The sequence below is a fragment of the Haematobia irritans genome, chromosome 3 (assembly GCF_050003625.1).
Source record: "Haematobia irritans isolate KBUSLIRL chromosome 3, ASM5000362v1, whole genome shotgun sequence".
Taxonomy (NCBI): Eukaryota; Metazoa; Arthropoda; class Insecta; order Diptera; family Muscidae; genus Haematobia; species Haematobia irritans.
The window spans coordinates 6658446-6670909 of NC_134399.1; the positions used below are offsets into that span (position 1 = coordinate 6658446).

At 37.1% G+C, this 12464-nt stretch overlaps 3 protein-coding genes across 4 annotated transcripts; 2 read left to right on the top strand and 1 right to left on the bottom strand.

Moving 5' to 3' along the window:
* The first annotated feature begins 3059 nt into the window (after nt 1–3059).
* Nucleotides 3060–4938, top strand: LOC142231889 (N-acetylglucosamine-6-sulfatase-like). Its single transcript, XM_075302550.1, has 4 exons — nt 3060–3315; nt 3376–3886; nt 3952–4604; nt 4670–4938. The coding sequence occupies exons 1-4, from the start codon at nt 3118–3120 to the stop codon at nt 4829–4831; spliced, it is 1524 nt and encodes a 507-aa protein (XP_075158665.1). The 5' UTR covers nt 3060–3117; the 3' UTR covers nt 4832–4938.
* A 679-nt stretch (nt 4939–5617) lies between these two features.
* Nucleotides 5618–7308, bottom strand: LOC142231890 (chromobox protein homolog 3-like). Its single transcript, XM_075302551.1, has 4 exons — nt 7156–7308; nt 6750–6986; nt 6558–6678; nt 5618–6493 (listed from the first exon to the last, which is right to left on the bottom strand). The coding sequence occupies exons 2-4, from the start codon at nt 6834–6836 to the stop codon at nt 6165–6167; spliced, it is 537 nt and encodes a 178-aa protein (XP_075158666.1). The 5' UTR covers nt 6837–6986; nt 7156–7308; the 3' UTR covers nt 5618–6164.
* Nucleotides 7309–8325: 1017 nt separating this feature from the next.
* On the top strand, nt 8326–12088 carry eIF3c (eukaryotic translation initiation factor 3 subunit c). Of its 2 annotated transcripts, none has more exons than XM_075302552.1 (3): nt 8326–8425; nt 8702–8835; nt 8900–12088. In XM_075302552.1, exons 2-3 carry the CDS (start codon nt 8743–8745, stop codon nt 11615–11617), a joined length of 2811 nt encoding a protein of 936 aa, XP_075158667.1. In that variant the 5' UTR covers nt 8326–8425; nt 8702–8742; the 3' UTR covers nt 11618–12088. The 2 variants fall into 2 exon arrangements, with proteins under 2 accessions (XP_075158667.1, XP_075158668.1); XM_075302553.1 differs by lacking the exon at nt 8326–8425 and adding an exon at nt 8554–8572.
* The last annotated feature ends 376 nt before the right edge of the window (nt 12089–12464 follow it).

Here is a 12464-nt window from a genome sequence, read left to right on the forward strand (position 1 = left end):
ATAAAAAAAATTTCTAAAAAAATCGAATGTTAAATAAAGGATAATTGATAATTTATCAAAACATGCCAAAAATCATTTAACATGTGGTTTCGAATGGGATTGGATCTTAGGTTATCAAGGTAAGTTTTGAACCTTTGCCCTAGCAAAATTTTACTATCCATAAGAAATTCACAATAAAGCAATGGAAATGCAAATTTGGTGTAATCTCTAGTGGAATATATATCTCTAGTGGAATTTTTTTGCGTACCGATAATGCAGTTTACCATGTATTTCTGGGAGCAACAGTCGATAATAACGACTCGTGAAATTTTAGCAAATATAGCAATGATTTTCTTTGGATAGCGGAAACAATAAAGCAATGGGAATGGGAAGCAATTCGTTGACGTGCCGATAACACAGTTTTCATGTATGTCTACTATGAATTGTAAACAGTCGATAACAACGGTTAATGGAATTTTTATTTCTTTTTTAGCAATGCAAACGTTAAAGTCCCGAATACAAGACTTTCGAAAAAAATTGTAATGGATATCTTACGTTTTACGCCGAAAACCAGCTCGTTTTCACGGTTTCTTTTTTAATTAATTAATTTAGAAACATAAAACTATTTGCAATCAATTCCTTGGATCTTTTCCATCCATTATTTGGCAAGACTTAATCGTCTATATAATCGTCTTCATAAATATATTTGTACTTTTAATTTAGTGTTTTGGTAAAAAAACCCGAACATATTACTCACCTTTATATGTAAGCGGTCGATAACATCGTCCCAATAAATTGTTGGATGGCAATTTATTTATGAATTTCGTATGGAAAGCAAATTTCCGTTGAACCTTTCACGCTTTGTGAATTTTAGAGAGAAAGGTTGGCACTAAAAAATTCCAAAGTGTCGAGACGGTGCATCGCCGAGAAAAGGGCTAATATACCACAGAGCCACTTTCATGCCGAGATTAATGGATTTGTCGGCCCTTTGAAGGCCATAATTCGTACCAAATGTAGCCTATGCGAATAAATTCTGATTTATAATACTGATTCTAAAATTTTATGTCATTACCGCTTTACCTTGTAGCATTACATGCCAGCCACCATGTACATGGCAAACTTAAAACTTATTGCTGTTCACTTTATATCCAGAGCGCACATCTGCCAGAAATTTAGCATACGTAAGTAACGTTAATAATATCACGACCATCAAAAGTAATTCACGAATCAAGATATCAAGTGAGCCGATGTATCAGGCTCACTTAGACTATTCAGTCCATTGTGATACCACATTGGAGAACTTCTCTATTATCACTGAGTGCTGCCCGATTCTATCTTAACCTCATTGACAAGGGCTCTCATTAAGACCAACTTATCCTTGAATTTCTTAACAATAAATAAAAAAAATTAACGGAATTTTTAAATATAGCAATTCATTTGTTATGAGTAGAGGAAATTTCATTAGGCCCGGTAAGTACCCCCAGCGAAATTTTCGTTTGCGTGTCAATAACACAGTTCGTTAGAAAATATATAGCAATATATCATGATCGCTAGGATTAGAGTTTTGATGTCTGTTGTTACATTTTCGTGCTCAATTACATGCATGCATTACATTTTCATGCCGATAATACAGTTATTCATTGCATCTCAATTTGCAGTAGCAACATTGGGTGGTATGCACCGTTAGCTAGAATTGGGCTATCCATAAGAAATGCGTAACTAATTTCGCCTGCCAATCGATTGTTTTATTTTTTCCATAAAGGTGGGTATTAACTTCGAGTTTCGCCGCTAAAATTGTAATTTTTTCACGATTACTTTTCTTACTAATCTATTTTAAAGAATAAAAAAAATCAAGTTATATTAAAATTTGCATCAAAGCCTTTTAATTTTATACTTTTTTACTGATTTATTTTTGATTTTAGCGGCTGAACTCGAACTTAATACCCACCTAAAAGGCCGATATGTAGTTCTATTGAAATTTCTCCTACAGGCCGGTATGCACTTCTAACGAAATTTCCGCTACCTATAGGAGGTGCATTAGTATTTGTGCTAATGGAAATTTCGTTGGGCGTTGTTATCGAATGTTTACATTTTGCTCCTAAAAGAAATGCATAACAAAACTGTATTATCGGCCGTGAACAGGAATTTTTACAAGAGCTGCATAGACACATTTAGTTGAGCGGCTGGTCGTGTTTATTTTTCTCTCCACTAATGTTTGTTTTAAACCCGTATATAGAAAGAACTATTACACAAAAAGTTGATAAAGTGTAGCACTGAACATTGACCCAATTTGGTGTAATCCTAATCTGATCAAATCAACCCAAGATCAACAAAAATATTGTTTTTTTTTTGGGTTGTGTCAAAAACCAACCAATTGTTTACATTTTGCTCCCATAAGATACACGTGCCATAAACTGCGTTATCGGTAGTCAAATGAAATTTCCGCTAGAGGTGCATACCTGACTTAAAACCTGTTATAAAGCCCTATTATAAAGATATAGCAAAATTTCTGTGTCCCATATATATTAAACGTGCACTTTTGCTAGTGAATTGTTCGTTTGAACGGTGCTACCGATCGCATTTTCTCCCACAAGAAATGTATATCTAAATTTATTTACAGGATTTTTTCGCTTGAGCTGCATATCGACCATTTATTTCTTGTGGGAGAAAACAACTTGACCATATACGAGGTATATATTTCTGAACCGAAGCATACCGGCTTTAGAAAACACACGATAAAACAGATTTACAGGCATGCAACGATAATGAAGATCTGCCTGAGGATGATGATGAGAATAATCACACACATCTAACGGAAATTTCATTTGCTAGCCAAGACCATGTATTTCTTATAGGAATAAAATGTAAACAATCGATAATCGCGTCCAGATGGATTGTCATTGGCAAATAATGCATTTTTTATGGACAGCGTAACTTTCCGCTATATATGCATACCGGCCCTTAGGGATAGAATAATACTAAAAGCATTATCTTGGCAGTTTATATACTATAGTGCATGTCCACATATAAACAAATATGTATACATGCATTATATACATTAGTCATGGCATCATTGACTTGATATTTGAGTATTCACAACAGCAGCTCGATTATTAAACAACTGTTGGATTGAGAAGTATGAATTTTGCACTGGGCTGCTTTACTCTAGTTTTCTTTGCCTTGAACCACATTTCACGGGCAACTGTCAACAATGAAAAACAACCCAATATAGTGATCATTCTAACAGATGATCAGGACATAGAGCTAGATGGGATGTATCCCATGCGTTATGTTAAAGAATTATTTGACAAAGATGGAGTAACATTTGAGAATGCCGTAAGTATTTCCATGTTTATATGTGAAGAATCCATTGATATATGGTAGTCCGTTTTGTAGTATACCTCATCGTCTCTTTGTTGCCCCTCAAGAAGTAGCCTGTTATCAGGGAAATATGCCCACAATCATCGAACATTAAACAATTCAATTAGTGGAGGATGCAATGGACCTTATTGGCGTTCAACGATAGAGAATAATAAAACCATGGCCACATTGCTCAGTGGAGCTGGATACACTACTTTCTATGCAGGGAAGTATTTGAATGCATATCATGGCCTAGATGTACCAGCAGGATGGCATGAGTTCTATGGATTACATGGCAATTCTCAATATTATAATTATACACTTCGGGAAAATGATCGGAATGTTAGCTATACAGATACATATCTAACCGATTTATTGCGAGATAAAACATTGGACTTTTTAAATAGACGTGACAAAACGAAACCGTTTTTTGCAATGGTGGCTCCGCCAGCTCCTCATCAACCGTTTACACCAGCCGAGAGACATAAAGGCGTCTTTGCAGGAACCAAGGCCAAAAGAACGCCAAGTTATAATAAACCAGATCTGGGTGAGATAAAAAGACGAAAGCAGACATATTTCCTTTTTGATTTCATGTAATTCCAATTATTCCAGGCAAACACTGGTTAGTTGGAGAATCCAAAAAAATCTCTGAAAATACCTTAAAGTTAATGGATAGCTTTTTTCAACAACGCTGGGAATCACTCTTGTCGGTAGATGAATTGGTAAAGGATGTTAAAGAATATTTGGAAAATTCGGGGGATTTGGATAATACCTACGTTATCTTTACCTCGGACAATGGTTATCATATAGGGCAATTTGCCCAACCATTTGACAAGCGTCAACCCTACGAAACCGACATTCACATACCCCTCCTGATGAGAGGCCCCACAATAATGCCTGGAGTAGTGGCTGCACCTACGCTTCTCATCGATATATTGCCCACTATTATGGAATGGTCGAAAATCCCCATGGATCCTTTAATGGATGGCATTTCGTTGCATCCTTTTCTGACCAACGCTGCTGTCTATAATGCTTCAATAGATCCCTTCTTTCATCGCTCTTTGCTTATAGAACACATGGGTGAAGGTAATTTGCAAACATATAAACCTGAATGCCATATGTGGTGGACGCCTTCAGATCGTCTTGCTGAATGTACATTAGAAGCCGATTGTCATTGTCAGGATTCATGGAACAATACCTATGCCTGTGTTAGAAATTTTCAATATCGCATTAATGATTTATATTGCGAGTTCCAAGATAATGAGGTAAATTTCTTAAATTTTTGTGTGATTTTTCAATTCTGTGTAAAATCTCTCTCTCTCTTGACTAGGATTTTGTGGAATTTTATAATTTGGATGAAGACCCCCATCAGTTGCACAACAATGGCAAAGAAATGATAATAATAGAAAGAGCCCTTTATAGTTTGGCTTTAAATAATTTGACCAAATGTGTGGGAGCATCATCGTGTTCAATAAATATCCTTAGAGGGTAAAAGCTTTAAACCAAAAATACTGTATACATATGTACCTACATTTTAAATGTAAATATATTTCCACAAATTATTTAATAAATGTAAATGAGTAAAAGCTAAGTAAGAAATGGCAGATTCAGGCAGAGCCTACTATAACGGTATGGTCACACTGGGCAAATATTTTACAGAAATAAAAAAAATCGTCGCCAAAGTCAAACCAGCAAACATTTTTAGCTCATATAACGAAGCAATAGGAGTATTTTCCAAAAACCATATTCATTTATTTATCCAAAATGACATGATACATATTATAGGAGCTATATCATAAGCCTCCAAGAGGACTTAATTGATTAAATAAATGTTTGAATTGAATGCAATAGACCAAAATGCTTTTGTAAGCTTGTGAATAAAATATCTCTGGAATAAATCAAACAACCGGTTTAGAAACACAAGTTTCAATACATATCATCATCTCTGTTTATATTGTCTTTCAATTTTTGGAAAATCGGCGTTTAAAATGTAGCTCAATGTTGAACAAAACTGTACAAAAAAATCTTTCAAGGCTTTTACGCAGGCAAAAAGTCATAATGTAAGCAAGGTAATTCGCGGAACCCGAAGTGTACCATGTGGAATCGAAAAGCGCGCCAATAAAAAGTTCTACGAGAGGGGGGCTTTCTTTATTTCATGCCCATATAGCATCATTTTTTTTTTGTAGATACAAAACCCCACACTTTCGCTTTGTCCAATGTAAAATTAGTTTTGAATTGTGGCTCAACCCCACATCCCACAAACTAAATATAATGGAAATTTCCTTTTTAAAGTTTTCTGTTTTTTTTTTTATTTATAATTATGATGAAGAACATACTCATTTGAAATTATCTCACTTAATGTTCCTTTATCTGCGCGTCTGATTCAAGTTCATATTTTTAAGAGTGGGGAAATATACATTGCGTTATTTGCAAAATATTATAAACTAAATAAATCCTTTTATGGACGATAGAAATTTACGTCTTCAATAGGAGACGATCGGCAATATAGTATGTATGAGAATAAAATTATAGCTTTAAAGCAATCGTTTTCTTTTGTTTAAACAAATTAAAATTCAATTCAATGGTATGTATCGTACGTTAAAAATTTGTCGATGAAAGTGGATATCGATTGAAAATGAAGAAGAAAAGAAAAAGTCTTCAAAGTGCAATTGTATTTTTAGTTTTGTGTCTTCTAATTGGGATATTTGTATTTATCCGCATTGCTGGGTTGTTTGTTTATATTGCAAGGATTTATGCACTTAATACAATTCTTAATAACTAATGTGTGGGTAATCGATGTCTCGTATTGAGCCTCCTTCTAATATCTAATCGGCAGCTTCCTTGCTGGCAGAGGTTTTGTCTTCATCGGTAACAGGCGTATGCCAGGTAAGCCGTTCCTCGTAGAATTGTATTACCACTTGCGGACAACGGACGTTAGCCTGTTTTGCCGGCACCAAATCTGCCTCATCGCTTCCCTTCCATTTCATTAGGAACATTAGTTCACCAGAAGAATCGGTGGCCCCAAGAATTTTCGATGGTTCAAGACCTCGGTCAAATCCAACCGTCTTTCTATTATCTTTTTCGTCTTCGGCCAATTTACGTTTGGTCTTTGTTTCCCCGCCTGGGCCACTTGTGGTGCGTTTCTTGGGCTCAGCTGCAAATAGACATTATAGTTACTTAGTAATGTTTATTGTTATAAAAATAATAGCGTTTTATACTTTTCTTCGGTTTGATCGACTCTTCGTAGGCAGCAATCAAGTCGGGACAATCAAGATTCTCTTCCGGTTCCCATGTGTTTTCGCTACGCGGATAACCTTTCCATTTCAAGTAGTACTCAGTCTAAAAGTAGAAGAGATAAGCTCAAAAACAAATCAATTCGATAGATTAAGGATTTCGATATAATTCATTACCTTGCCGTTAATAACTCTTTTATCTTCAATTCGCTCCACGGAGAATTCCCCAGCGTCTGGATCATTTTCAATAGCAGCGTCTGCCATATCGTCAATGGTGTCTATGATGTCGCTATCTCGCTCACGCTATTTTTACCCGCCTCTGGTAAAAGCACACAATGGTTATACTCACTGTAGTTTTGAATCAGGCTTTATTCTTCACAGGGCACGCGGCTTATTTACAGTTATACTGCTTTTCTATTTAATAGTAAATTTTATTTTAGATTAGCTAATTTTTGGCACAAAACAAAGATTTATGAATGGTGTTGAAAGAAATACTGGATACCGAAAAAGTGAAGACACACGAGAAAAACAATTTCTCGCACCGTTGGTCATCTACACATGAAAGATGATGTTTATAACTCACCTGTGACAATGGGATTTAATTATTTAAATTTCTTTTTAGATTTCAGCCAGAAAATCGGTAATATTTAGTCGCTAATAATGAAAAATACTTAAAGCGTCCACCAATTTGTTTAATCGGAGTTGCCATATTTCAAATATCATGCGGAATTATGTAGCTACCGGTGACATTCTGTAACGCCGTTAAAAATGTCGATGTAATGGCTGTGTTCACATTACTGTTAGAATTCATTTCAGCGAAAATAAACATTTTTAATGTTTGCGTTGGATCATTTCCCATCAAGATAAGATATAATTCTATTCTGTTTTTGCAGATTTAGTTTTGATTTTAGCACAAAACTCTCGAACTTAATATCCACCTTAAAATTGTAAAAGGTATATTATCGAAATTCAAAATAGTAATAATATTTTTGGATATTTTTCTAAACACACTGGCTCGACCATTGATAAAACCACTGACTGCCAGAACTTGCACATCAGCATCACTAGGAAAACGAAAAGAGCTGTTATGGATTTTGTAACGGTAGGCATATTCTCACTGGGAACGAAATCTCGATATTTAGAACTAAAATCTCTTTACAAGTCTTAAGTGTTAACACTGGCAACATTTCGAGATTACGATCATTTGCGGATTTAACATCTATTGTACGTTTACAAACAGAGAAATATTTTTTAACATTAATTTATCCCTTGATTTGTAGGTGAAACCACTTTGATATATATTAAAACACTCAGAAATGTCACCAGTATTACTGCGAGGGGATAATCCACCACTTTTTGGTGTTTGGTCGAAACAGGGTTTGATCACACGACCCTGTGTATGCAATGCTGGTATGCTAATCAAAGTTCCAATCCATTCCCTTTAAGAACATTTCGTAATTTGTTTGAAGACTAACAACCCTCTAACGAAATTTCCGCTTCCCATAAGTAATTCAATGCTATATTTCATACAGAGAATTCAGTGAGCCGTTGTTATCGATTGTTCAACATTTGTCTGGGCTACACAGTACAATTTTTTCTAGTTTTCTTTTTAGAATGTCTTCTCATTCACGTATCACTGTGTTGCTCATTTTATCTGCAGGACATCTCTTATTTTCTTTCAAAGTCCTATTATATGTCTGTCACCACTGGAGAGTGAATAGGCTCCTTAATACTGTCTCTCTGCATAAACGGTGTAAAAACGATCGTTGCGGTTGTCATTACCATCGCAATTATCTGGCAACCCTCTTTTACGCGACTTGTACAAGTTGTCAGCGAAATATTTTATTCGTTCTGTAAGTTTTAGAAATATTTATCAGTTTTTCGCCTTTTTTTATGCCTTAAATGCCATAACGAATTAAAATTACAGACTATTTATTCAAGTGATAGTGCTATGCGAATTGTATTCATAGTAAAGAAGGATATTTAACGATTTGCAAAAAGTTGGTGTGGCACAACCACCAAAACTAGCCATGTTGGCCGCAAATATGATATGCAAAAACAACATAACCTCAAATGATAATGAGACATAAAGTAATACAACAAACCATTCCCCGTTTCTTTAATTCCAGGTGAAATATACGACAAGGACACACTAAGGTAACGCAACAATATGTCGAGATTCTTTGCAACCGGTTCTGACTCGGAATCCGAGTCTGGAGAGGAGGAGGTTCAAATCCCAGTACAAAATAGAGCCAATGCATACGTAAGTAAATGGTAAAATTTTTCTTTGGACGTCCACCACCACATTATAATTTTACTATCCACAGCAATTCAGTGACGATGAAGAAGAAGTGAAACGTGTGGTTCGCTCTACCAAGGAGAAACGCTATGAGAACATCACGGCCCTTATCAAGACCATACGCAATCACAAGAAAATTAAGGATATGGCCAGTATATTAACAACGTTTGAAGATCTGACGCGAGCCTATCAGAAAGCTCTACCGGTTATCTCAAAAGAGGAGAATGGTGTAACCCCCCGCTTCTATATACGATGCTTGGCCGAGCTTGAGGATTTCATCAACGGTGTGTGGGAGCATAAGGAAACTCGCAAGAATTTGTCAAAGAATAATACCAAATCGTTGGGTACATTGCGTCAAAAGGTGCGCAAATACATTAAGGATTTCGAAGACGAGTTAACCAAATTCCGTGAAAATCCCGACCAAGAAAGTGAGGCCGAGGAAGAGGAAGCTGCCGACGATTCAGATCAAGAGAAACAAGCTGATGATTTTACTGCTGGTGCTGGACCTCGAGACTTAAAGCAGCAAGTATCGGCTGAACAAAAATCGGCTAAGGCAGCCCCAGCAAAGGCTGATCCTGCAGATGACGACTCTGATGATTCCATTGTTTGGGATTCCGACTCGGAATCTGAGTCCGAATCATCTGATGATGATAACCAGTATATGAATATTCGTGATCGTTTCTTGAAGAAACCTTCTGGCAAAGAAGAGAAGGAGGATCGTGAAGACCGCAAAAAGGAAAAACGCCCCAAAGAACCTAAGGTTCGCCGTAAGCAAGAGGAGGACGATGAAGATGGCGAATGGGAAATTGTTGTCAAAGGCCCTCTGGTTGAGAAACCCAAGATGTTCGAGAAAGATGCCGAAATTGACGTGCCATTGGTGCTTGCCAAATTATTGGAAATTATGTCGGCACGCGGCAAGAAACGTACAGATCGCCGTATGCAGATCGACATGTTGTTCGAACTCTTGGATATTGCTGAACAGCATAACCTGGGTGTTGCTGTTTCGGTGAAAATTCATTTCAACATCATCTCGGCCATTTACGATTACAACCAGAAGATTTCCGAGCCCATGAAATTGGAACATTGGGCTAAATTGCTGGATGTCATGCAAACCATGATGAAATTGTTGCTGAGCAATGAAAACATTACGATGAGTGAAAGTGTGTCGGAAGAAAATGAAGAGTTGATAACACCCACCTACTACATTCGTGGTTGTCCCTTAGCTGCCGTAGAACGTTTGGACGATGAATTCACCAAGTTGCTAAAGGAGTGCGATCCCCATTCGAATGATTATGTCATTCGTCTCAAGGATGAGGTGACAGTAACGAAAATCGTCGAGAGCGTTTTGCAATATTTCGAAAAAGTTGGCAACAACAATGAACGTTGTCGCATCTATTTGCGCAAGATTGAGCATTTGTACTACAAGTTTGATCCTGAAGTATTGAAGCGTAAACGTGGTGAACTCCCCGCCACAACCACCACCTCGGTGGAGGTCATGGATCGTCTATGCAAATTCATTTATGCTAAGGATGATACCGATCGTATTCGTACTCGTGCCATTTTGGCCCATATTTATCATCATGCCTTGCACGATAACTGGTTCCAGGCCCGTGATTTGGTCCTTATGTCTCACCTGCAGGACAACATTGATGCAGCCGATCCTTCCACTAAAATCCTGTACAATCGCACCATGGCCAACTTGGGTCTTTGTGCTTTCCGTCAGGAAAATATAAAGGATGCCCATCACTGTTTGGTCGATCTTATGGTAACTGGAAAGCCGAAGGAATTATTGGCCCAAGGTCTTTTGCCTCAACGTCAACATGAACGTTCTGCCGAACAAGAGAAAATTGAGAAGCAGCGCCAAATGCCATTCCATATGCATATAAATTTGGAGCTGTTGGAATGTGTGTATCTCGTATCTGCCATGCTTATAGAAATCCCCTATATAGCTGCCCATGAATTTGATGCTCGTCGTCGCATGATTAGTAAAACTTTCTATCAACAATTGCGCTCCTCGGAACGTCAATCACTGGTTGGTCCACCAGAGTCAATGCGTGAACATGTTGTGGCTGCTGCCAAGGCCATGCGCTGTGGCAACTGGCAAGCCTGTGTGAATTTCATTGTCAACAAGAAAATGAACACCAAAGTCTGGGATCTGTTCTATGAATCCGATCGTGTACGTGAAATGTTGGTGAAATTCATTAAGGAAGAGTCATTGCGCACCTATTTGTTCACCTATTCGAATGTCTACACCTCATTGAGTATTCCCTCATTGGCTCAAATGTACGAATTGCCTGTACAGAAGGTACACTCACTCATTAGCAAAATGATTATCAATGAAGAGCTAATGGCCAGTTTGGATGATCCCACAGAGACGGTGGTTATGCATCGTTCCGAGCCATCTCGTCTACAAGCTTTGGCTATGCAATTTGTGGACAAGGTCACAAATTTGGTTGATGTCAATGAAAAGATATTCGATGTGAAGCAGGGTAACTTCTTCCAGCGTGGCAATATGGGTAATCGTGAACGTTACAATCGCAATCAAAATAACCAGGGTGGTAACTGGGGTGGTCAAAGGCGCGACAATCGTAATCAACGTAATCGCAACAATCGCAATTACAACATGAACAAGCAACAACAGCAACATCATCAACAGCAACAGCAACAACATCAGCAGCAGCAGCAGCAACAACAACAACAGCAACACCACGAGCAGCCTCTACAACAAGTCGTCGAAGAGGAGTAGAGGATCTTTAGGGCAGAAAGTGGTAGTAGAAGTAGAGGAGCGCGTTTATCAGCACCACCATCACCATCAACAGTTGTTTGCATTGTTGTGTTCGCTCATCTACTGGTATTATGGACAATTTAGAATATGTTTGTGATCTATGCCGAAGTGCTCCCGGTCACAAAGATGATGCTTCCATATACCACTTCATTATTGTGACCGGGGGCATACAATTTGTAAATTTCGATATAAGTAAATTTTTTCTTGTTCGTTGGTGGTTTTACCCCATATAAATCATGCTGGCATAGGATCATAAAGAATATAATCATTCTAAGAGAAGATACTTTACCACAACAAAACGCGTCAACTTTGTCTCCCTCGTCGTCTTTTTTAAGTAGAAAGAAAAGTTTTTTTTTTTTATATAAAAAAATTCATTCAAATTTAATATACAAAAAAATAAATAAAAGCAAAAAACAAACACTACGAACAAAATTAGCTTTAATTTTATTCCTGACAACAATTAAGTATGTCTTTCATAAAAGCCTCGATGAACCTGATACGCAAATTCTCATATCCAACTCAAAGCCGATGTAGGGATTGTAAAACGGAGGAAAAAATCGAATCAAATTTTTGGGAGATAAAAGCCTCGACGAAGCTCATTTTGAATTACAGAAATTTATTTCACAATATGGGGAGAAAATTCATAAAAGCCTCGACCAAGCTCGTTTTGAATTACTAGAATTTATTGCAACCTAAAGGTGAGTACTATCTTCGGTTTTACCAAATTAAAAAAATGTTATTTTGAAGCTGTTTTTTGTGATTGGTATAAAAAATTTTGTTTTATTCGAAACAAAAGTTTTATATTGAA

Bases quoted from the DNA above. Each gene is read 5' to 3' on its own strand.
- LOC142231890 (XM_075302551.1), bottom strand. From the start codon at position 6,836: ATGGCAGACGCTGCTATTGAAAATGATCCAGACGCTGGGGAATTCTCC. The intron at 6,679-6,749 runs GTAATGAATTAT...TTCTACTTTTAG, and splicing joins AAAGAGTTATTAACGGCAAG to ACTGAGTACTACTTGAAATG. The intron at 6,494-6,557 runs GTATAAAACGCT...GTCTATTTGCAG, and splicing joins GTCGATCAAACCGAAGAAAA to CTGAGCCCAAGAAACGCACC.
- eIF3c (XM_075302552.1), top strand. From the start codon at position 8,743: ATGTCGAGATTCTTTGCAACCGGTTCTGACTCGGAATCCGAGTCTGGA. The intron at 8,836-8,899 runs GTAAGTAAATGG...TACTATCCACAG, and splicing joins AAAATAGAGCCAATGCATAC to CAATTCAGTGACGATGAAGA.
- LOC142231889 (XM_075302550.1), top strand. From the start codon at position 3,118: ATGAATTTTGCACTGGGCTGCTTTACTCTAGTTTTCTTTGCCTTGAAC. The intron at 3,316-3,375 runs GTAAGTATTTCC...TCCGTTTTGTAG, and splicing joins GAGTAACATTTGAGAATGCC to TATACCTCATCGTCTCTTTG. The intron at 3,887-3,951 runs GTGAGATAAAAA...CAATTATTCCAG, and splicing joins TTATAATAAACCAGATCTGG to GCAAACACTGGTTAGTTGGA.